The sequence below is a fragment of the Typopeltis vanoorti genome, chromosome 13 (assembly GCF_054136105.1).
Source record: "Typopeltis vanoorti isolate ZY-2024b chromosome 13, IOZ_Tvanoo_1.0, whole genome shotgun sequence".
Taxonomy (NCBI): domain Eukaryota; kingdom Metazoa; phylum Arthropoda; class Arachnida; order Uropygi; family Thelyphonidae; genus Typopeltis; species Typopeltis vanoorti.
The window spans coordinates 127690046-127716708 of record NC_143561.1 but is presented as its reverse complement, the minus strand read 5'-3'; the positions used below and the strand labels follow the sequence as shown (position 1 = coordinate 127716708).

Sequence of the window (26663 nt, the reverse complement as noted above, 5' to 3'; positions counted from 1 at the left end):
ATAACTTCTATATTTCGGCAACGTCACATTGCCATCTTCAGGAACATAAAGATATGGCATGTGCACGCAGGCACTAACACATTGTCCTATAACAATTGACAATAACAATTGACCTACTTTGGCCAAACAGGCAGAACAACAAATATCAGGATTTCAGAACACAAAGACTACATCCGGTTCCACCAGTACAGCCGCTCTGGGCTGGCAGACCATGCCTTAGATACCCACCATAAAATTCGTTGGAAGAAAACAAAAATAATTCATCGCAGCAAGTTTAAATATGAAAGATTATTCAGAGAATCTTCAGCAGCTCTAAAAAACGTTCCTAACCTCAACAAATTTGGGTGCATGAAACTACCCCAAATTTGGGAGACTTTCATTATGAGAACTTCAGCCCAACTGCCAAGACTACCAAATTAGCCCACCAGAGGGCACCATTAGGACTTTAGGAACAATATGAGTTTCTTGCTTTCTTCCTCATTTGCTTTGTGTTAGTGCCTGCGTGCACATAACATATCTTTATGTTCCTGAAGATGGCAATGTGACGTTGCCGAAATATAGAAGTTATTCATTAAAGTTACCTTTAATTAATATACTTTATATGCGTTGTTAATTCCGTAAACTAATCACCAGTTGAGGCTATATGGTGTGAGATCGAGGTCAGCAGACAAAATTTACAGTTTGGTGCTACTATAGACCAGGCAATGGAATAGATGATCGAGATAGTATGCATAGGCAAATAGACTCAATGAGTGGAGGATAGATAATTATTATGGGGGATTTCAACTATGGTAACATTGATTGGAGGGGAGGAGAGGACAAATGGGAGGAAGGAATTGAATTTTATGCAGTTACTAAGGGATAACTACCTGAGACAGCATGTAATGGAATATACTAGGGGTTCAAGAGTGCTAATTGCATCTGAGAAATTGACTATTATGAATATGACCATTATTACCACCAATCAGTAAGAGAGCATAAGGTCTTGACCTGGGAAGTCGCTAAATGTGTGGAAATTTCAATTAAGACAGATACATGTGGAATTACTGGGCTGGTAAGTATGACAAGATTAGGAGATTGTTTGGATCAATGGCATGTTAAACTGCAAGGGCTGGATGTTGATAGTGCATGGGAAGTGGTTAAGGTGCATTTGAGGGAGGTAATGGCTGACTGCATACCTAGAGTCTGGAGAGTAAATCAAGTGGGAGTTAAATGGATGAATAACACCATTAAGCATGAGCTGCAAAAAAAGAAACAATTGTGGATGAAATTTATGGAGAAAAGTGACCTGCAGGCACACAAACAGTTCAAAGCACAGCCCAGAAGGATAACTAGTGTGGTAAGAAAAGCAAAAGCAGATTATGAAAGAAAATTAGCAATGCAAGCTAAAATGAATCCCAGACAGTTCTTTCAATATGCTGCAAGTAAAAGGAAAAATGTATGCGACAAAATGATTTTAAGGAATGCTGATGGCAGGGAGGTAACTGAATCAGCTGAAATAGTAGAATTACTAAGTGAACACTTGGCAAACATATATCATCCAGGCTGTGGTATTGCAGGAATGAGAGAACAAATGGCTGATACAGGTGAATGAAATTGAGGTGAATAGTATATCACAGAACATTAATGTAAATACATCTGTGGGATTGCATGGTATACCAACTCGAGTCTTACGTGAAGCGGCAAAGGAATTATCAGTTCCCTTGACTATATTGTTTAATTTAAGTCTCAGCTCTGGATTAGTCCTGATGGGGTGGAAAGAGGGGAAATAGTTCCATTGCATAAAGGAGATTCCAAGACTGCTGTTGCAAATTACCGATTGATCAGCATATCAGGAATTGTTGACAAGGTTTTGGAGATATTAGTCAAGAGCAAAATACAGGAATGGATAGATGAAAATAAGATACTGTATGGAGGACAGAATGGTTTTGTGAAGGGTAGATCATGCCTCAGTAACTTGCTCATGTTTTATAATACAGTGACAGCTGAACTGGATTAGGGTAATGGATTTACAGTGATACTGCTGGACTTTGCAACGCCCTTTGACAGGATACCACATGGAATTCTAATCAGTAAACTGCAGCAGATGGGGATGGATATAGGGTTGGTGAGATGGATAGGAGGGTGGTTAATGGAGAGATATCAGAGAGTAGTTTATTCAGGAGTGGAGTCCAAAAGAAGGCTTGTTACTAGTGGTGTGCTGCAGAGTTCTGTTCTTGGACCACTGCTGTTTAATTTGTTCATTAATGATATAGGAAAGGATCTGAGAGGAACTGTTCATTTATTTGCTGATGATGCAAAGTTGGGTAGAGCAATAGTGAATGCACATGATGTCAAAATTTTGCAGGATGATTTGGATAGATTGGCAGTCTGGGCTAATGAGAATGGATGTCAGTTTAATGTAGCAAAGTGTAAGGTTATGTATTTTGGGGTGAAAAAAATTAGCAGCAGTATATCACATTGGTGGAACTGTACTCCAGGAGGTTGATGAAGCCAGAGATTTGGGTGTGTTGGTGGATAGGGTGTTGAAGTGTAAGGGGCACATAGCAAAAGTGGCTAAATCAGATCACTCAAAGATGAAGATGAAGAATACTTTGATGAGCAGAGATAAGCAAGTTATTGTTCCTCTTTATTGAGCCTTAATAAGACCCCATCTTGACTCCTGTGCTCAGATCTGGGCCCCTGGATTTCTTCTTGATGGGGAGGAGGTAGAGAGGATCCAGGGGCAGGTGACCAAGATAATAGCTGGTCTATGGAATGAACCTTATGAAAACAGGTTGAAGATCTGCAGGTTACAGAAGTTTGTTAATAGGCAGAAAAGGGGTGAGATTGAGACATTCAAATTACTGAAGGGTTTTTACAAGATTAATTCAGAGGAAATTTTTCAGACCAGGTCTGGTGATGGGAGAACTAGGGACCATCCATGGAAACTGAGCAATGTTAGCAAGGTATTTTACTTGGAGAGCGGTGAATGAGTGGAATAAGCTGCCAGAGTTCGTTGTGGTTGCCATGACTGTGAATGAGTTCAAAGCAAAGTATGATGGATACTGTGTGAATGCCAAATAGTTGTTCTTAATATGATGTTTAGGGCCTCCCTCGATGAGTCTAAGGACGCCTTGGAGTTGCTAATAATAATAAACTTATTTCTTGTTGTTATTTTCCTTCTAGCTATTCTACAATCATTTCCTGCATCCATTTGATTGATGGCTGAAACATATTTTTAAATATTATTTCAAAATATAATCTATTTCACTTTTTGTTTGGCCATTTGGACTTATCTTTGTACATTTTTTGGATTGGTCTTTTCTTATACAATGTGTTCTAAGATTCCTTAATCATAAAGTTTAACATCATATTTCCTCTTTCTCTTTGTTATTATTTTTATCATTATTACTCTGTTGTAGACTAGAGGATCCTTTTGTATTGTATTGGACACTGTTCCATATAATTCTGCCTCTTCATAGACTTTTGACTTGGATAAAGGAGTGGGGTTGTAGTTTAAATATTAATAAGTGGAAGGTGTTGCATTTTGAAGTGCAGAAATATAATGCTGCCTTCAATGTTGATAATGCTGTGCTATGATGGTGGATAAGGTTTCATTCTGATGTGGAAACGCCGGAAAGGGTCCAGAGAAGAGTGACTAACATAATATCAGGACTCTGGTATGTTGGCTATGGAGAGATGCGGAAGGAATTTGGATTGCAGAGTTTGGTGGATAGGAAGAAAAGAGATAATGTGATAGAGATGTTTAAGTTAGTGAGGGGATTTTAGTGTATTAATTCAGAGGGGAATTATAAAAAGAGTAGAAGCTGAAGGGGGAAGAACCAGAAGCCATCTCTGGAAGTTATGTAAGAGCGTGGCGAAGAGGGGTGTGAGGACTAGATTTCTCACATGGAGAATTGTTAGTGAATGGAATGCATTATTCAGATATGTTGTTAATGTAGGGAGTATTAAGGATTTTAAGATTCAGTATGATAAATATGTTGTCAGTTGAATAAACCTCCCATGATGAGACTGCTGACTTCATGGAGGATCTTCTAGTAATAAAAGCAGCGAATCTTTTTGATAGGATGTCAACTTAGTTTTTCGAAAATAAGTAGTTGAATTGCTTGGCACTTGCAAGTTCTCTCTCTCTGGGAGGATTTATCATGATGGTGATAAATTGTTTTTATCACCATCATGATAAATGATGGTGATACTCAAATTGTTTTCTTTCTATTCCATTATATTTCAGACTATCCCAAAATAAACTTACTGAAATGAGAATAATCATTTGTTATGTAGGCCAGACAAGAAGGTTGGGAGAGAGATTTGCATGTCTAAACATAAGACATTGAAAAATTAAGAGAACGTGAATTTAGACCTGGCATTCCACTCAACCACTACTGGCCATTAAGTACTTTGGCAACGAACAAAAATGTTGTATATTGATCGTAGCTACTTACAATGAAATTTAAAGAAGCCTCGCAAATACTTAAGCATGCTTGCAATAAAAAGCAAGGCTTGACTTTTGACTTTGACTTGAAAAGAGACCATACTTGATGTAAAAGAGCAAGGCTTTTACATCAAGTATGGTCTCTTTTCATCAAAAAATGTAACTGCCACAGACCTAGGATATAACACACGTGATAGCAACAACTAGCAATGTTCCAACATGTATACAGTAGCAAATTTACCATTTGTATTTTGGTTTATCAATTATATTTAACAGGTGAAGTTATCAAAAACATCTAATATGTGTAATTATTTGTGAATAGGCTTTTGTTGTGTAAAACTTTTATGTATCAATACACCTAATGATGTAAGTCTTATGACTTATGAAACTTGTTGGGTTTTAATTGCTTATTTTTATTAAACTTTTTATTTATATTATAGTGTAGTTTTTTAAAATAATTATAATATTATTATTTATATTATAAACTTCCCACAAAAAAAATAAAACTCTGTTTTGCCAGGTCATCAGCTGCTTACCTGCTAACAAAATCTACTTACATGTGTGAGGTTGAGCATAATTTTTCAAGTCCTGATAATAATAATAATGCACAAATTGACGGTTTTATAAGTGTCAACAACTTCCTATCAACTCTCTAATCTGTTATCCAACTCCATCTGCTCTAATTTAAATACTAAGTTCTCAAAACTGACTGATAAATTGCTTTTTTTTTCAGTGTGATGTCTTGATTTTGCCTACAAAGTGTTGGTAGGAATGACCTATCAACTCCTTGAGTGTTGATTCTAGTTTCTTGGCTAGATGATAATTGGGGCTGTTTGTACCTTCAACTATCAGCCTGAGTGATATGTTCTGTTTGTGAATCTTGGGTAAACCATAAATTCTTGGAATGAGTGTAGCGTCAAAGTATTTCTTTAACTGTATCTTCGTGCTAAGAAGTGACTGATTTTAAGTAATTTTTCCATTTTCTTTTTTATCCGACTTGTTTTTGACAATCACTTTTGACATCTCTGCCCTCTTCACAAATGTCCCAATCAAAGAAGCAATTCTTCTTTTACAGGACAAAGTCCCTCCTGATATCACAGTGCTTTTTGCGCATGTACTACGTTCTGGTTATTTTGTGTGGCAAAACACTTTCTATCTATAAAAAGAAGGCACAGCCATGGGCTCACTGTTATCCCTCTTCCCTAATTTCTAACTTTCATGTGGAAGCTTTTGAGCAATGTGCTCTAGATTCCTCTACTTTAAAACCCAAAGTCTGGCTTAGATACGTTGATGATGTTTTTGCTATTGGGTACTGTGGCTGCCAGACATTAGACACTTTCCTCAGCCACCTAAACAAACAACACATACAATTCACAATTAAGATTGAAAGGCTAGATATATTTGTCACATGTCTTCCTTCTGGCAGTTTTTCCTTCAATATATATATACACATACACACCAATATATACACACAAACTCTTACCACCCAACACAAAAACTAGATGTCATTAGCACACTAAAAAACAGGGCTTTGATTTGCACCATTGAACAAGCACTCAAAGATGAATTAAAAGCTATCAGCAATACCTTCCTGAAAGATGGCTACATCCAAAATGCTATCAACAAAATTCTTCACATGACCTCACTTAAAAACAAAAATAAACTAGATTACAATAAAACTGTAAGCATTCCATACATTAAAGGGATATCAGATAAAATAAACACAATCTTACAGAACAACCTTAAAGCCATCTTTAAACCTCCTGCAAAATTGAAGAACTTACTCAACTCATCCAAGGATCCATTTTCTCTACTGGCCCACCCTGCAGTATACTGTATTCATTGCACCTGTAATTTACCCTCTATAGGTCAAACAGGACACACAATTCCTATCTGACAAAAAGGAACATAAACGGGACATTAAATTAATAACTATGGTCAAGCCAGCCTTTCTGATCATGCCCTGAATACTCTATATAGAATTGACTGGAAAGGCACCTGTTGTTTGCATTGCACCAAAATGTGGCATGAATGTAAATTTAAGGAGGCCTGTGAAATTCTTATCAACCACCCTAGTTTTAGCAATAATGATGATCTAAAAATCCCAAGAATAATGAAGGCACATATTCTACCCACATACTCTTTCTGCCTAAGAGTTAGATGTTAGAAGTTTTTTCACTTGGTTACACCATAAATTAAAGAAACCAAGGAATTATATACACTTGGTTTAACCATGCTACTGGCCAAGACATATATATATATATATACGTCCAAGTTATCATGGATGCGAAGTGCATATTAAAAGTGTGAGGCCATTGATATTACATTGAAATATATGATGGATATGAAGCGTATGCGGATGCGTATTTGATCCATAATGGCCGGTAAAGTGGTTAATCGTTTATCCAAGTGTAAGCAAATAAAGTTTGCACCTAAAGTATTTTCAGAACTGGGGCATATCGTATAAGCACTCGTATAAGGAAGCTAAGACTTCACATCACTTGCCTTAGCATCCCATAATGCAAAGCACATGTCTTTGCAGACATGTATAATGCTATGCATTATGGGAAGAGCCACTCCCCAGACAGGTTTTGATCTTTATTGAGGTCTCTTCAGTGGGAGCCAGACTTAGAGGTGATACTAAGGTTGAAGTTCAGATAACCTTGTCAGTTTCAATACTAGCAAAACTCAATTCTATCTTTTTTCCCACAAAATAACCATTTCTTCATTATTACCATTGACAACAACACTCAAATTTCTAAACAAGATGAAATTTCTCTTCTTGGAATCACTCTGACATCAAATCTCTCATGGCATAAACACCTCACACCCATTGCCTCCTCAGCTTCAAAAAAACTAGGATTTCTCATTTGCTCAAGATGTTATTTCATTTCTGAACAGTTTATTTTGTATACAAATCCATCCAGCTATTTAATACTGCCCTCACATCTCAGGAGGGGCCCCTAAGAGCTTCCTCAAAACACTTACAGTGGAGGACAATTAAACTAAATGATTAATAACCCATTTCTGCAATATGTGTGTTCTATAAATATTTCCATGACAAGTAGGCTGTCACCCTGTCACAGCACAACTCGAAACCCACTGAACAAATTTCTTTTCCTTTATGATGAGCCCATACATGAGAGATTGATTAATCAACCTCTCTTGTATGGGCTCAACATAAAAAAAAATTCAACCTCAGTATCTCTTCTGGGTCTGGTCTCGCTGATGAGACCTCCGTAAGGCGAAACTGATCTGGGTAGCGACCCTTCCAATAATGCATAGCATTTTACACACCTGAAAGGAAGTGTGCTATGCATTATGGGATACTAAGGCAAATAATGTATAGTCGGTCTCTATATACAAGCAGCCTGGTCATGACGATACTTCATGTGCAAATAGGTTTGCTTATGCTTCGATAAAGGATTAAACAAGAATATAACTTCTTGGCATCTTTGATTTCATTTATAACCAAGTGAAAAAAATTTTCAATAAAAAGAATAAAATGTGACGATTATTAACACGAGACCTCCATAGAGTCAGACTTATCGTACACACTTTTAGAAACACAAAGCCCATCACACCATGCTTTAAACTTATTCAATATATCTGCATTCACCACAAGGCATTCCACTTACCAACCATTCTCCATGCAAAGAACCTGCTCCTTATGCTTGCACTCTTCTTATACAGCTTCCAGCAATGTCCCCTTGTTATGGAGAGTGTATGAGTAAAAAGGTGATTAGCAGACTCATGAACAATACAAAGTACAGGCAAGAAGGGTGAACAGCATGGTGAGGAAGGAAAAATCAGATTATGAGAGAGAATTAGCTGTGCAGGCCAAGAGAAATCTCAGTTATTTCTTCTACATGACAAACGAAAGAAAGAAAGATTATGGAAGGATAACTTGAGTGAACACTGATAATAATGATCCTTTCTTTAAATGTTACATGGTGATCAGCATTCATTTTGATAAATTATGGAGACTATTAAAATGTTAAGAATAATTGTTTTAATTTTTTGTTTAGACTTTCATATTAAGATTATGCATATATATAACAGACAAGCCACACTACAATTCAAACAGTATACCAAAGTGACACTAATTTGATTCACTAGTTATTCTACTAGTCTAATGTCTATTGAGCGGAGGGAGAAAAAAACTACATCAAAGCGATATCCTGATTTTACATGGCTAGAAAAATTTATATTATTTAATACTTTTAATACAGTAAGAGTGATGGCCTAATCAATAATTTGACATAAGTGTTTGTTATAGTAAGGCTAAGATTCTGGATTACTACAGTCCTAATTATAATTTACAATGACCTCTTAAAACAAAAAGGTTATATGGATAAAATATTGGGCATTGGTCAGTTCAGCTTGGCCAAAAATTATAGGAATCAGTGAGAGCTGTTTGACAGAAAACGATATAGTTACAGGGAGAGAATGTAAAGGGTAGTATATTTTCAGGGAGGATAGGGGGAATAGAACAGGAGGTGGGGTTTTGCTGATGATAGCTGAAGAACTGCAACCAAAATTAGAAGATAGAGGATTTCAGAACTCGGGTAGATGCTTCATTTGAGACTGTCTGATACAAGATAGAGGCCAGTAAGACGAAATATATTGTTGGTTGCTACTATAAACCAAAGGGTCCACAGGAAAATGCAGATTCCTTGCATTGGCAGATTAACACAGTGAGTTCAGGCTGAGCAGTTATTATGGAGACTTCAACTATGGGTGCATAAATTGGTGAGAAGAAACAAGGCATGGCAAGATGGAAGTAGAATATATACAGATACTAAGGCATAATTATCTGAAACATGGACAAGGAGTTTGAGAGTACTGGATCTGGTAATAGCATCAGAAGATATATCCATAACCCAGATATTTACTCTGCCTTTAATCCAGGAGAGTGACCAAATGTTAATCTTCCCAGTCTTGGTCTGGGACATTTGGAATTCTCTGTCAAGAGAACTTATGCTGAAATATAAAGCTGGTAATTATGACAGATTTAGGAGACATATTGGAGCAGTGCCATGATTTGAGAAGCTACAAGGAAAGAATGTCAGTAGTGCATGGGAAGTAGTCAGGGATTGTTTGAGAGCAGTAGCATCGGACTGCATATCCAAGGTCAGGAGGATAAACCAAGTGGGGATTAAGTGGAATGGGTAGAGATATAAAACAAGAAGTGTAAAAAAAGAAAACACTGTCAAGTGAATATAAAAATAAAGAAGGTGATCAGCATACTCATGAACAGTACAACATGAAAGCGAGAAGGGTGACTAATATGGTAAGAAAGGCCAAATGAGATTGAGAGAAAATTAGTCAAGTAGGCCAAAATAAATCCCAAAGAATGTTTTCATTATATAGCAAGTAAGAGGAAAATGACTATAGAAGGATGACTGTAATCAGTACTGATGGTAGGAAGGTGACAGAGGCCACAAAATAGTTGAGTTGTTAAGTGACCATTTTGCAAAGGCGTATCATCCAGGTGGAGATTTTACTTTTGCTGATGTGATAGAGACACATGTCAAACCTGAGGTAGATGAACAGGAGATGTTTTGCATACTGAAAAATATCAATGTGAATAGAGCAGTATAGCATGTCAGCTGTGTGAACGTGCAAGAGAACTGGCATTGCCTCTGAAGGTGTTTGATCTTAGTGTCAGCTCTGGCAACGGTCCAAGGCAGTGGAAAGAGAGTGAGATAGTTTTATTACATAACGGTGCCTGCAAGACAAAAGTAGCAAACTGTAGACCAATTAATATCTTATAGAGGTTGCTGATGTATTGTAAAAGTTGGTAAAGGTAAAATCCAACAGTGGGTGGATAAGGATACTATATTCTATGGTGAGCAGCACGGTATTGTAAAGGATAGGTCCTGTCTAAATAATTTATTCACATTTTATAATAAAGTGACAACAGAATTGTCTAAAGCAGAGGCCGACAACCTTTTTACTAATAAGGGCATCCCAAATGGCTAGCTTATGACAAAGGACACTTTACCTTAATTTTGCTTGAGGGGAAGTTGTAAGTTTTAAGTACATTCAATACATATTTATTTTAAATGAATTTATTAATGCAAAATTCTACTTACAACGTAAATATGTACTTCAAAAAATCATTAATCTGATATTTTGCATTGCAGATATTCAACTAACTTATTATTGGAATTTCCGGTTCTTAGGCATTGTCTAAATCAGAATCATTGTGCCGTAATCAATACTTGGATTTCAAATCCTTCATATTTGAAAAAAAAAAAAGAGATTCACATGAATATACTTTAAGAGCATGTTTTCTTAATAAGGGATAGCTATTTTTATCAAGTAAAATGCAACAGAAGTGCGTAACCCTTAACTGGTGATGTGCAATTCACAGGTGCACTAAAAAATTTGAAGGTTGTTCGACACTTCAATATCTGGCACAGTGGTGTGCACTTTAAAATTGCCTTTTTGGACACTTGGATGCCCACGAACCCAGTGGTGCCGACCCCTGGTCTAAAGGAAATGGCTACACCATGATACTGTTGGACTTTGCAAAGGCATTCAGAATACCACATGGAAAGCTATTACAAAAGCTGGAGCAAATGGGAATGGATATGAATTAGTAATATGGATAGGGGTGGCTGATAGACCGACATACACCAGAGATGGTGGAGTGCAGTCTAGGAGAATGAAGGTGGCAATCAGTGATATATTGTCAAGTCGCACTGCTTTATTAACATGTTTATTCAATTCCTCATATACTTCCTGCTGATTCATCATCACTCACTCATCCACTATACCTTTTTACACTTCAGCTCCTCATGATGTTGCTTTCATGAGGATGAAATACACTGATAAAACTGCACATTGAATACTTCACGTATTTATTCTATATCAGTTGCCAGTCTGCCAGTGTCATCAGTGCCATGAAAGGTTGTAAACTTATACTGTGTTAGTACCATGGCTGAGCTAAGGATTTTTTATTTTATTTTGTATATCTTTTATAATTTTTATTTATTTTTACATAATCTGGAAATCCTGTTCTAGAGACCAAACATGAAACATTTAAAGCACTTTGGGCCTCCACTAAACAGAGTGGTCTTGCACTAGATGAAATTCATTTGCCACCTGAAGACATCCATACCCACTCTGGGATTCAAACCTGCAGCCTATTGGTTAGGGAGTAGGTGTGCTAACCACTTGGCCAGCCAGGCCAGGAACTTCTTCTTCTTATTGTGCTATCTTCTATCGAAGGTCAGCGACCATCTTGGCGAACAAACTGCACTCTTGTGCCAATCTGAGCAGTTGTGCACTGCTCTTTCCTGTCCACGTCTTGATGTTGTCAAACCATGATATTCTTTTTCTTCCTCTAGTTCCTTTGCCATCAATTCTTCCTACCAAAATAGTTTGTAGAAGTTGGTATTTGCTGTTTCTTATGATGTGGCCAAGATATGATGTTTTTCGTTTCTTGATTATTTGTACAAGATGTTTAGCTTTGCCAATGGATTTTAAGACATCTTCATTGGTAATTTTTTCTGTCCATGATATCTTTAGCATTCTTCTGTAATTACAAGTCCAAAAGAATGAAGGGAGCAAGTAGAGTGCCACAGAGCTCCATCCTGTTGAAGGATGATGCAGATGACAATAAACTTAATTTTATTTGTAATGCCTTTTTATTCTCAAAAGGGAGTTAGCAGAACTCCTCTAGCAATTCTAGTCATCAGTTAGAATCAAAATTATAATGATGTTTCTTCTGCCATTATGGAAGTTACCTCTGTAGGTGTGCATCCTTTGTAGTAACAAGGATAAGAACTCACAAGCCATTTGTGGGTGATAATTGTAATAACAATTTCATTTAAAGAATGTAGTGATTTGTACTAACTCTGTAGAAATTTCAAGTCTGTCCAAGCTTAGAGTGCTGCTCACCTTTGAGCTAGTGTATCAATAATCTCCCAAAAGTTCTTAATACTGGACAAAATGAGGGTAGTTTACTGACCCCTTTCTCTCTCTCTCTCTTATGCAAACTATCTATAGCCAATATGTGTGTGATATTTTCATTGACATTGTTTAGCATAATGGGCATCCATCATTTCCCTCTGCTGCCATTTCTGCAAAATCTACAATAACAATCAGCACCTGCTCAGCAATCCATTTACAGTTTAACTGCTAATCCATTGAACCTACTATTCAAGCTCATTTTTAATTCCCTGTCTCTGAATTTGGGAACTGCCCTCCCCATGAAGTATTCTATAGACTTTCTGTTCTTCAAAAAGAACAGCAACAGATTTCTTCTCTCCTAATCCCTGCCTACATACAGCATCAATTTGCCATTCTTTCTGCCATCTTTTTATTTGAGAGTGATATGTATTTTAAAATAAACAAATAAATCTCCTTAATATTAAAAGTACAAAAAATTATAAAAAAAATGTCTGTTTTGTTTTTATGTTGGTATATTGTATTCATTTCTATAATGAATCTGAATTATTTATGTTATAATTCATGTGAAGGCCTCTGTAGCTCATTTGGTTTTGATGGTGCCCTTTGGTTGGAAAGACTTAGGTTTGAATACCATCTAGAATTAGAAGAACTTTTATCAGGCCTTTTCATCTGAAGGTGAGTTAGCTGGTTTAATTCATATGTGGCAGGGATTTTTATCCCATAAAACAAACAAACTGGCCAAAAGAACCCATGCAATATATATAGACATAGGACACATGGGAATAAGGATTAATGATCTGGTTCTGTCAGATTTGCTTTACATGGTATTGTGTTGGTTTATGCATATGCATAACATGGAGGAAGTTAAGATAATCCATGTAGCATGAATGGTGCTCAGAAATAGCATTTTGATATGTTGTTTACTTAATTTTATAGACTTTTTTAATTTTTTGTTTATGCAGAAGTCATTTTGGGTTGTTGACACGTGGTTGACTATTGCTGCTGAAAATTCTTACAAATGGTACCTGAAGGTCAGTGTTAGGGAAAGTTTTAGCTCAAAGATTGCATTTTGTCTCAGGCTCAGTGAATATGCTGCGGAAATTATTTTATGTTGAAAAGTGTAAAGAGCTACGGGCTGGGAAGATAAATGAAGAGTTCTTTTCTTGATAGTATTAAAATTTAGTACCAAAACACAATCCTGCTTTATTTCCCAGAAGAATGACCATGTCCTCCCCCCATTCACTTTTGATACCTCTTTTCTTCAACCAAGATCAGTTTGTCTCCTTGGATTGACTTTCAGAACTAGTCTATCTGGGCATATACACACATCACATCCATAGCCTTTTCAGCTTCCAAGAAGTTTAATATTCTTTTCACCCCCCCCTCCCAAAAAAAAGTACACTTTCCTCAGATTGCTAGATTTTATCCAAAAGAGAACTATTTGTTTAATAGATGATGCTCCTCTTACTGACTGACTTCCTCCACTCACTTTCCCAAAAACGCTCTTTCTGCCCCTTTCTTTTCTATAGGTATTTCCACAGACACTACTCTGACACTATTCCTCTACTTCCCTTTAGTCATACGAACATGAGTAGTTGCTGGTCAACATCAATATACCATTCGGTTGCAGACTCGATGAACCAACTTCTCATTCTCTTCTTTCATTACATGTACTCTGTCCTTTGGAATAGTGTATCCTGTACCATTTTTCCTCAGTACAACCTCCAACCCTTCAAGAAATATATTAAATATTCCTTTCTTCTCTCTGATCCTTTCCTACACATGACAGTGTCCTTTTATAAGTCTTGAATCTCTTGTATATGGGGGGTTGATGTATAAAAATCAGATTCAAGAGAAATTGAGTGAAAGACCTGAACATTTGAAGTAGAGCAGAGAGATGGAGAATAAATAAATTTAAAAAAAACAGGTGGGTAGAAGCAGTAGTGAAAAAGTAGGGTAGTAGAACTTAGGCGAGACTCGGTGAAAATAAAGAGTGAAATGAAGCCTGTGGAGGATGAAACTGAACATTTGAAGAAGTGATTGACTGTGAATGAAGAATTTAGTTAGATGAAGTAAATGTCAAAAGACAATTGTGTAGATATTGAAAATTAATAAGTTAGAGGTTACTTAATGAAATAAGTAACTAACATTTTGTATGGAAGCAGTAAATGGGAGTCAGTAGTAGTTATATATCAAAGCAACTTTGAAGTTGAGGAAAAAAGTATTGAAAGGGGTTCCATGTAGTAATGCTATTATTATTAGCATGAGATCTTCTGAAGTCAAAACCCATCACAGGAGGTACCACTGTCACAAAGTTCATCAGACTGTGCCTTAAACTCATTCGGTGTTATTGCACTCACCACACTCTCAGGCCATGCATTCCATCCACCAAACACTTTCCATGCAAAGAACCTGCTCCTTATCCCTACTCCTTGCTCACATCCTTCTTATACAGTTTCCAGAGATCCCCTTCTTTCCGTTTCTCCTATCATTTTATGAAATATCTCTTCCAAATTAAAGGGTAGTGTGGAGATTTTTTCCCCTTAACAATCCCCTTACCAACTTATGTCCCAATAATATCCCCCCCCCCTTCTTTTTACAAGGCTCTGCTGTAATCTGTCCTCATATTCCACATTATGGAGACTAGAGACCACCTTAGTCAATCCTTTGTGGACTCTTTCCAGTATATCCTCATCCCCATGAAAACCAAGGTGACCAAATCTGTGCACAACAATCCATGAGACGAGATTAAGAACTTGTAAAATGGAACCATAACTTCAGAGTCTTCTTTATTATAGCCATAATCTGATGTGATGATTCACAACTCAAGTAATGTGATCCCTAAACTTCAGGTTCCTGCCCACCACTACTTCTAAATCTTTCATCTTTTCTTCCCCCCTTCAAAATTTCTCCACCAGTTTTTATGCTTTGCCTTTCATCCTTGCCTACCAAATTGAACTGTAATCTCCACTCATGTGCCTGCCAATAGCCTAGTCAGATTCTCTGTTTCATATCTTATTCAATGTTAATAGACGAGATAAGAGGATCTGAATAAACAGAGACCATATCTAATTATGACCTCATTGTTCTTCCCAATTATGCACCATTTGTAAACATCCACATCTCCAGTTAATCCTATATTATTAATATACAAGTTAAAACAATAATGGGCTTCAAAACTGACCTTTGTGGCACACAACTAGTGACTGTCAAGGCTTTTGCAAATCTAAGTATACGATTATATATGCAATCATCCTTGTTCATTGTATTCATCACCTTGTTATAGTGCCTAAGTAAATTGGTAGAAACATGGCTTCCCTTTCACAAATCCATGTTATCCATCATAAGGAACATGGCTATTAACCAAATTCTGTATCTTGTCTCTCACACCAACTTCTCCCCCAACACCTTAATCACAACTCAAGACATACAGACTGGTATGTAATGTAATTCAAATCCTCTTCCCACTCTTTGAAACTTGCTCTTCAAGACTCTCATTAAACAGGTTCAAGGCTGCTATTAAAACTTGAAACATTCCCTTTAAGGCTCATGGTGTTATGTCAAGTCCTAAATAGGACAAAGCTGTTAATAAAGTTTATATTATTATTATTAGGACTGATTCTGGAATTAAACCATAACATATTCCTTTCTGGAAGGTGACACTGGTAGATAGTTATGGTAGCAGAGTGACCATAGGAAATGATATAGTAAAATTATTTAATGAACACCTTATCAGTATATATCATACTGTTGTGAATGATGCTGTGCAACATGTAGAAGGGAGACAAGGATTAGGAGAATTCAAGTAAAAGAATCAGAGGGGGTATCAAGTGTTGCTTGGGTTAGATGTTAATAAGGCTATGGGAATGGATGACGTATCGCCACATATTTTTGAAGAATGTGCAAAAGAGTTAGCCATGCCTTTGACCTGGTTATTTAAGGAAAGTCTTGCAATAGGAAAGGTTCTAAGGAGTGGAAAGAAGGCAAAATAATACCTCTCCATGAGCATGTTTTGACAGATGTTTCCAATTATAGACTGGTCTGTATATCTGCAGTTGTAATCAAAGTGGTGGAAAAAATTGGTTAGAAATAGAATACAGGATTGGATTGATGGATATCAGATTCTCTGTGATGGTCAGCATAGGTTTGTGAAATACAGGTCTTGTTTTAGCAATCTGCTTCAAGTTATAAGGTGACGAATGTGTTGGATAAGGGACATATACCATGATATTTATGGACTTTGCATAAATGTTTGATAGATTGCCACATGATAAGTTGGTATGTAAGTTGCAAAGAATAGGAGTAGATATTATATTGGTTAGATCGTTTAGAGATTGGCTTTCTGAACAATACTAGCCAGTGTATGATGGAGCATTGTCTCAGAAAAGGAAGATGATCAGTGGTGTGCCTCAGAGTTCTGTTCTTGGGCCCCTATTGTTAACTTATTTATTCATGATATTTTATGTGTATTGACTGGATATCTTCAAATGTTTGCCGATGATACAAAGTTTGATAATTCTATCTAAGCTTTTAGCTTGGACAAATGAGTGGGATTGCAGTTTTAATATTAATAAATGCAAGGTGTTACACTTTGGGATACGGAGATATAAGGCTATGTACTGTATTGACTGAGCTGTACTTCAGGAAGTAGATGAGATTTGGGATCTTAGAGTGATGGTAGTCAGTGGACTGAAGTTCTGAGAGATTGCAAGTGTTGCAAAGACTGCACATCATATTGCTGCTATGATAAAAAGTACATTGACATGTAGAGATAAGGAGGTGGTGGTGCCTCTATATAAGGCATTGGTAAGGCATATATGGACTGTTGTGCTCAGATTTGGTCACCTGGTTTTCATTGTGATGTGGCAACACTAGAAAGGGTCCAAAGACGAATTAACAAAATGATTCAGAACTCTGGAGTGTTGGTTATGAAGAGAATTTGAGGGAATGTGGATTACAGAAGTTGGTGAAATAGGAGGAAAAGAGGAGAAATGATAGAAGCCTTCAAGTTAGTTAAGGGATTCTATCAGATTAATACAGAAGGTATTATAAAAAGAGTGGATGTTTAAGTTGTGAAGAATGAGAAGCCATCCATGGAAGTTGTATAAAAATATGGTGAAGGAGAGAGAGAGTGAGGAGAAGATTTTTTTGCATGGCAAATTGTTGGTGAGTGGAATGCATTGTCAGAGTAGATTGTGAATGCAGGTAGTGTAAATAATTTCAAAACTAATTATGATAGAGACATGTTGCTGGTTGGGTGGGCCTCTCACGATGAATCTGACTCTGTGGGGGTTACCAAAAATAATAACAAATAAAAATAAATTAATCTATTATATATGGTTTTTGTTTATTAATGCTAGTATGAGGGTGGGCTTAAAAGTTGTGATAATCACAATGAAGGAATTGAGGTAGAATCATATATGTGGGCAGTAGGAGGAGAAATTATTGTCGAAGAATGACATTTTGGGATAAAAATGGGAATAGAGAGACTGATGCAGAGAACATCAGAGGACATAGTGGAGTTGTTCAATGAACACTTTATTGGAGTATTTCATCCTGGAGAAGTAGATTTTAATACTAGAGGGATAGGACAGGTTCGAGGTTTAGAGGTGCAAGAGGAGAGTGTGTTCCAAATGCTGAGTACTCTGGATGTTAGTAAAGATGTGGGACTGGATGGTATTTCACCATGGGTTTTGAGAGAACGTGCTAAATAACTGACAGCTCCATTGACCTGGCTTTTCAATGAAAGTCTAGCTATGGGAAAGGTACCCAAGGAATGGAAGGAAGGTAAGATAGTGCCATTGCATAAGGGCGGTACAAGAGGATGAGGAGTGGATTCTTTGCGTGGAGAGTGGTTGAACTGTGGAATGCATTGCCTGACAGTGGTGAGAGCAAGAACATTCAAGGAGTGGTATGATAGACTTTGTGTTTCCTAGGAAGGACCTCCCACGATGAGTCTCTTTACTCCATGAAGACCTGAATAATAATAATATATATCTTATATATCCTAAAAGGAAAAGAACAAATTATCACAATTTGATGAAACAAGAAAGAAAACAATACGTTTTTTCTTGTGGTTATATCAGTTGCTTTAATATCATTTTTGTTTTCGATGTTTATCAGAACTTTTCAGACCCTCCCCCTCATATTTCAAAAGTAATATTTTTTGTATTCAATAAGCTTGTTATTTTAAATATCATATAAAAACATTTAGCAATTTTAATTATTGATATTACCATAAAAATTCATGCTTTTTTTAAATTTTACTCTTTAGATAGCCAGGATGTAGAATTGGATGCCATTCTAGGTGAATTATGTGCCCTTGAAAGCCAGTTTGATCAAGAGATGATGCATCACGGACATGCCCGCAGTGTTAGTTCTGTTATTCAGAGTAACATCACAGGAGAAAGTCTTAGGTTTAGTGTTGGAGGGCCTGCACCAAGTCTAGCATCTGGTGTCAGTTCCTGTAGTGGCCATCATGACACTTCTCAAGGACCTAAAAGATTTTTCAGCCACAGCCGTTCTAGTTCAGGAGGTACAAGATCAAAGTTTGAAATTAGTGGTGATGTGGATTGTGATGATCATGTGAGAGTGCACAAAATGGAATATGGTATTAGGACTGACAGCCCAGACAATGACTCTGCATTTTCAGATAGTGTATCTATGTTATCTTCAGAGTCATCTGCTTCATCTGGTGGAGGAGCTGCCAGGACAGATATATCTAGTCAAAATTCATCCAAAACAAACAGTATAGCAATGGTGTCATCACCTACTCAGGTAATAAAATTTTTACTAATCGCTTCATTATATTAGATTAATTTCAGCTTTGTGTCAATCTTACCATCATATTAATAATGCTTTGTGAAAAGCAGAATTATTGTAAACCAGTCCTTGTAGATTTCATATGAGCCATGCATTGGACGTTCCTTCAGATTTAAGTTAGTTAGAGATTCTGTAGAACAATTACAGAAAAGGTATTTCATAGTACAGTGTTGGAGAGTATAGAAGAGACCATACTTGGAAACAGACGAAATTTAAGTACTTGTATGTATTACTTATATTAAAACCAATAAAATATGCACAAATTTAAATGTTCATGTATTTCATTTCCTCTATAATCAATTTTTTATGTATCTTTGAAAAAACAAACAGCATTGTTTTTTCTTTTGTCTCCCATCATGATAGCATTCCAGTTTTTTTTTTTTTTTTTTTTTTGTATCGTTACCATTGTCGTGACGTTCTATTTTTATGTTATGTTCTAAATCCGCCATCTTGGTTCAAGTCACTCTTATCAATATAACAACTAATTGCAAATTGATCACCGATCCAAAAGTAGGGAAATTTATAATTATACTGCGCCACCCTATTTTTAGATTAGTCTATATAAAATAGTAGGATCAATTCTTAATTAAGTTAGCAGTCTCCTCATTTATTTAGGGCGAATTATTTACTATTCCACTTGGGGTTCCTGCAAGACTCGAATATTTATGAACAGTGCAATAAAAAGGAATTCAGGCAAACACAATATTTAGATTAACAAAATAAAACATTTAATATATGATATATATAACAAATACAAGAATTCTGCTTTAAAATGAAACAATACAATTAACTTAATACATCTTGCTAAGTCACTCATTCCAATTCAATGTTCTAAACTTTCACATACAATTCACAGCTTCAAAATCACAAGCCTTCTTAACTCAAGTTAATAAAACGAAACTTCTTATTTAATCAGTCTCCACATATCCATCAGCTGTACTTAATGTTTAAATTCACAGGAAGCACTAATCAAGGTAGACAATATTCCAAGCAATCTTATTTCGGACTTTGAACTTCGAAGATATGTTAATGTTAGAATAAACAAACAAATATGACTACTCTTACCAGATACAATCTTCAATACATCAATTAATTGTGAGCACACTTATGAATTAACTTATTTACGTTAGCGGAACACATTAATAAATATTCTCCAACGATTTAACTGAACTACTGTTAATTGCACTTCACTACTCAAAAAAAACACATCAATAAGGCACTGATATCTTTCCTTGTTTACTTTTCTCAAACTAGTTAATTTCAATATAATTCTTCTCAGGGCAACATAGAGTTAAGACGTAATCCTAGCCTAACTGGAACTAATCAGAATTTTCCATTGAATGTCCAGTTCTTTATTTATCCGGATACAGCATTAATTTTCCTATACAACACAGCTGACTTCACTTGCAGCTAAGTATATGATTCACTATGTTTTGGCTCACTTCTAAACACTATTCTCATGAATTTCTGCCCTAGAGAACTTATAATTTTCTTCCACTTCCTTTGCTTGTATCCTACCTTCCTTCCCGCTCCGCAAAACTTTCTCTCTTCTCTCTAATTAAAAATCTTCGATTCCTTTTCCTCTCCTTTCAGTCCGAAGGTCACGCTCTCTTCGACTCGTGCTTGTTTATTTCATGCGTCTCCATGACAACAAATGAACGCAAACATTTCGCTAATATAATACAATGCTCTACTACTACATGAGTGATTACATAACGTTAAATTTTCACAAATAAGAATAAACAGAATATTTGAGCTACTTAATCAGCTTTTTCATTACGTATAGAATTAATTATAATAATACTTTTCGTTACATCATATATATATTTTAGTTATCATAAATTCTACAGATATTATTGTTTAATAAATTAATAGTAGGTTAAGTTTAGAATAATTATTTAAATAGTAATCCTAAATTAAGGAATAATAAATAATTTTTATACAAATCATGATTAATACATAATAAGCAATGTTAAATGTGAATGAAAAAAAATAAATTACACAACATAGTTTCATTCACAATTTAACACCATAATACCTTGCAGAACTGCCTTCTCATCACACATTGCACCAAGATTTTTAGAAAGTAGTTTAGACAAGAAGAAAGCTGATCTTCCTGGTCCTTGTGATATTTCATAATTATCAGCTTTTTTTGTTGTCCCCCCTCCCTAAGCAATATTTCCTGTTCTACTATTTCTGGAAAAGTAGAAAAAATAGAATTTACTAGTTCTATTTTAGCTAAATCTTTTCAAATTCTTCATCTTTTAATACAGTAAACCCACGATTTAACGGGACAAAATTTCCGGTCTGTATGTCACATGTGAAAATTAACACCCTGTTAATTTTAAAATGCTTTTAACCAAGATTTGCTTATAATTAAATTAACAGGTTATTTTTGTTATTAATTTTCTATTATTTTTAACAAATTTTGGCAAATAGGCCATCATATGTTGGAAAAACGCTGTAGTAATTTAGCTGACATAAATGAGTCACCGCTCATAAAACATGTTCAGCGAATGATTAGGATATGATATCACTCCAATTGTACTGTAATTGGTTCTTTTGTCGCGTGGTGTGACTTTCTGCAGCAGTTTTATTACACACATTTTCGTAATTTTAGGGAGTTAATTATAAAAAAAACAGTAGAATTCAAAAGTTAAAAAAAAAACTTGAGTTTCAAAGCAGGATTACCTAAACCAAGTGCCTTAACATTGAACATTAACTTCACATTAACTTATCTAAAAGTGTGTGTAAAACAATTTTTTTGTTATTACAGTGCTGACATTGATAAAATCGCAGTATAATGTTACAGGTATTTTTATTTTAAAAAATTCGTGATTTAACGTCCACACGTTAGCCCCTATTAGTCCGTTAAATTGAGGGTTTACTGTACTTCTTAGTTTGTGGTCTAACAGAGATCTTAAGTTGGGTTCTGAACTTTTAGAAATCTTATAGATTATACCTTCGAATCAAAAAATTAGAATAATAAATTAGAAAAAGAAAAATAATAAGAAAACTGTTATTTGAAAACATTCACAAAATTAGAATAATTTTTAACATGGTTCAAAATATTAGAATCATGTGAAAATAAATGCACAAAAATTATAGTCTAAGCGACAACATGATAATTAGTACTTTGCTAGCTTTTATGACCGTTAGTAAATGGTTGGGGATATTATTTACTAGTGGTTCGGTCTTTTTTATCAAAACATGTCTATATGGTCTGCAGACTAGAAACAAATTCATTTTTGTCTCTTGGTGCAACTTATTGAAGATGCTTCTTCATAATTCCCCACAAATTCTTAATGGGATTTAAATCTGGTGAGTTAGCTGGCCAAAGAATTAGATTGATTTGCCTTTCGTTGAGTTATCTAGTAGTGGTCTTGGAAGTGTGATAAGAAGCTGAATCTTGCTGAAAAAGGAAATCGCCATCACATAAATCTTCCAATGCTGGTAATATAAAGTGCTCAAGGATTTCTTGGTACACTTTGGAATTGACTCTTTTGCACACAATGCACAGCATACCTGGACCCTCTGCAATCTTACAAGCCCGTACCATGACAAAGGTTGCAAATTTCACCAAATGTTTCATGCATTCTTTATCAAATGCTTCTTGCTTAAGACGGCAAACATGTATTCTTTGATGACACACAAAACATACTTAAATCGCCAAAAAGTACCTTTTTCCAGTCTTCCTGACCCTGCAACAGTCTCTTTGCTTACACCATTGCACTCTAGCTGCCTTTTGCTTAGAAATAAGTGGCTTTGTCTTAGGCACACATGATTTAAAGCCAAATTTGTGAAGTTGATTTGACCAATATTGCAGCGGTTTTCCTTCACAATATTTTTCAATCTCCTCTCATACCTTGATGTGGTTATTACTTTTTGACCACTATTGCAGTGATTATTTTGAAAACTCTGTTATTAGAATACAGTCGGATCTCTTTTTTATGCGGTAGATACATTCCACAAAAAACTACATATAAAAAATCACGCAAAAAAGACCTAACTTATGTTGAAAAATTAAGGATATGTTCCATAATTTGCTAAAATCGCATAAAAAGAGTATATAAAAATTCAGGAAAATAAGAATGCCTAAATTTGTTTTAAAGCTTTATTCTTTTAATTTTATTGAAAAGTGACAATTTTTTTTATATTTTTTCATCAGTACTATCGTCACTATTAGACAATATTCGGCAACTCGTGGTAAAGGTGGATCACTATTTTTAGTATTTTTCTTCTCATGTAAAGCACATTCCCTTGCGGAGATGTATGATGCTAAACATTAAAGGCAATGGTCACTACCCATACCGGTTTCGACCTTTGAGGTCTCGTCAGCAGGAGCCAGACCTGAAAATACTAAGAGTGAAGTAATGCTGAGCTCATTATGCATTTTTCCAAAACAAGTTGCCAAAAGGTGTTTTAAATAAAACCTTATAAATAAAATCTCAGGATGAGAGATAGATGTAGAAAATTTTTAACTTGAGTATATATTATGTATTCAAGATACCAAGTAAATTTATATGAACTTGGTTTTTAATCCTATTTCCCAAGAAACAAACAGACAAGAAAGTCAAGTTTGCGCCTGCAAGTACTGCAAGTCTACGGCAACTGGAGTTACCTCGACTGGCACTACCTTAGGGATCAGTTGCCTTAGACTTGCAGTACTAGCAGGTGCATACTTGACTTTCTTGTCTGTTTGTTTCTTGGGAAATAGGATTAAAAACCAAGTTCATATAAAATTACTTGGTATCTTGAATACATAATATATACCCAAGATAAAAATTTTCTACATCAATCTCTCATCCTGAGATTTTATTTATAAGGTTAAAACACCTTTTGGCAACTTGTTTTGGTAAAATACATAATGAGCTCTGCATTACTTCACTCTTAGTATTTTCAGGTCTGGCCCCCACTGATGAGACCACAACAAAGGTCGAAACCGGTATAGGTAGTGACCATTGCTTTAATGTTTAGCATCATACATCTCCGCAAGGGGATGTGCTTTACATTAGAGGAAAAATACTAAGAATAGTGATCACAGCTTTATCCATCTTTACCACGAGTTGCCTCGACTGGCACTACCTTAGGGATCAGTTGCCTTAGACTTGCAGTACTTGCAGGCGCAAACTTCACTTTCTTGTCTGTTTATTTCTTGGGAAATAGGATTAAAAACCAAGTTCATATAAATTTACTTGGTATCTTGAATACACAATATTCGGCAACGTTTGCAAACTGATGCGAAATCACTTTCATCACCAGAAGAGATAGTCAGCACATCAGATCTGTATGGTAAAGGCAATGGCTGATTTTTTCTTCTGACAATGTAATTAGTGATTAAACTTTGCGATGATGATTTTACTAATTTTTTATACAACTCGCAATAGCCAGACATACAGTTCTTCAGCTCACATCGGAATTTAAAGGCTCGTTCAGAAATTGTCATTAACAAGAAAATGATTTTCCAATTTATTGCACCGTTCAAGACCTCGAATTATATTTGCAGTTAAAGGGACAGGTTTTTGTTTTTCTTCTGCTTCACTATTGTTTTCTGAATCTTCAATGATATCTAAAGTTAAACGATATCCAATAATATCATGGTCACTTAAGGCATTATCCACAAGCAACTTGTCCACATCATTGTGGCTAAATGTACCAAAACCTCCTCCACCAATTTTATGTGCCAAAGTAATGATTTCAGCTGATAATGTAGATTATTATTATTATTATTACGGGCAACTCCAAGGAGTCCATAGACTCATCAAGGGAGGCCCTAACATCATATCAAGAACAACTAATCAACATTCATACAGTATCATCATACTTTGCCTTGAACTCATTTACAGTCATGGCACCCACAACAGACTCTGCCAGCTTATTCCACTCATTCACGACTCTAAGTAAAAACCTAGCTCTAAAACCCTTGCTAACCACACTCTTGCCCAGCTTCCATATGGCCCCTAGTCCTCCCACCACCAGTCCTATTCCGAAAAATATCTTATGAATTAATCTTATAGAAAACTTTCAGTAATTTGAATGTCTCAATCATATCACCCATTTTCCGTCTATCCACCAATTTCTGCAACCCACAAACCTTCAACCTGTTCTCATAAGGTTCATTCCATAGACCTGTTATCATCTTGGTCACTCGTCTCTGGATCCTCTCCACCTCCTCCCCATCCATAAGAAACCCTGGCACCCATATCTGGGCACAGTAGTCTAGATGGGGGTCTTATCAAGGCTCGATACAGAGGAACAATAATCTGTTTGTCTCTGCTTGTTAAAGTATTTTTCAGCAACCAAGTAATTTCATAAGCTGATTTAGCCACTTTTGCAATGTGTCCCCTAAACTTCAACTCCATATCCACCAACACTCCCAAATCCCTGGCCTCATCAATCTCCTGGAGTACAGTTCCACCAATGCGATATACTGCTGCTAATCTTTTCACCCCAAAATGCATAACCTTACATTTTATTATTATTATTATTATTACGGGTATCTCCATGGAGTCAGTAGACTCATCGCGGGAGACCCAAACTAGCAAAACAATATCTGTCATATCTCTTCTTGAATTTATTTACAGACGAAGAGCTCACAACTAAGTCAGGCAATGAATTCCACTCATTCACCACCCTCCAGGCAAAAAACTGACACCTTTGTTAACCACACTCTTCTTTAATTTCCAGAGATGACCTCTTGTTCTTCCATCACTATCACACAGCTGAAACATTTCCCCTGCATCAATCCTATAAAAATCTTTTAGTAATTTGAATGTTTCTATCATATCCCCTCTTCTTCGCCTATCAACCAATCTCTGCAATCCACAAGCTCTCAATCTATCAATGTAGGGAGCATTTTTTATATCACTCACCAACTTGGTCACTCTTCTCTGAACCCTCTCCACAGCCTCCTCATCTCCAAGGAATCCAGGTGACCAGACCTGAGCACAGTAATCCAAATGTGGGAGTATCAATGCTTTATAAAGGGGAATGATAACCTCTTTATCTCTGGATGTCAGTGTGTTCCTCAACGACCAAGTAATCCTATGTGCAATCTTGGACACCTTAGCAATGTGTCCTCTGAACTTCATCTCCCTATCTACCAATACCCCTAAGTCCCTAGCCTCATCAATCTCTATTATTGCCAATGATTGGAGATGTAAATAGAAAACTATTAGATTTGTGGTTGTTTACTCACCCAATAACCAAAAGACTGAATAACCTTCGTCTCATCTACAGATCCTTATCTGTATGATGCTTTAAATATGGCAGGAGACTGAAACTATAGTCTCAGTTTAATAAGAACAGAGAAAGTCCCTATATAGGAAACATTGGTATCAGAACTAAAAATCTTCTGTAGAAATATGAATTTACCGCATTTACTCAAATATAACTCACTATTTTTCCCAAAATTAAAGCTAAAAAATCGAGGTGCAAGATATATGCAGGGATTTTTGGAAACTAAAGTTTTCAGGAAAAAACT

At 35.9% G+C, this 26663-nt stretch overlaps 1 protein-coding gene across 2 annotated transcripts in view; it reads left to right on the top strand.

Moving 5' to 3' along the window:
• Positions 1-26663, top strand: part of LOC150100527 (uncharacterized) — a 551917-nt gene that overhangs the window by 232008 nt on the left and 293246 nt on the right. For both annotated transcript variants that reach the window (XM_090402464.1, XM_090402463.1), the window contains exon 4: positions 18633-19135. In XM_090402464.1, the coding sequence (XP_090258590.1) occupies positions 18633-19135 (503 nt within the window). The remainder of the gene's footprint in view (positions 1-18632; positions 19136-26663) is intronic.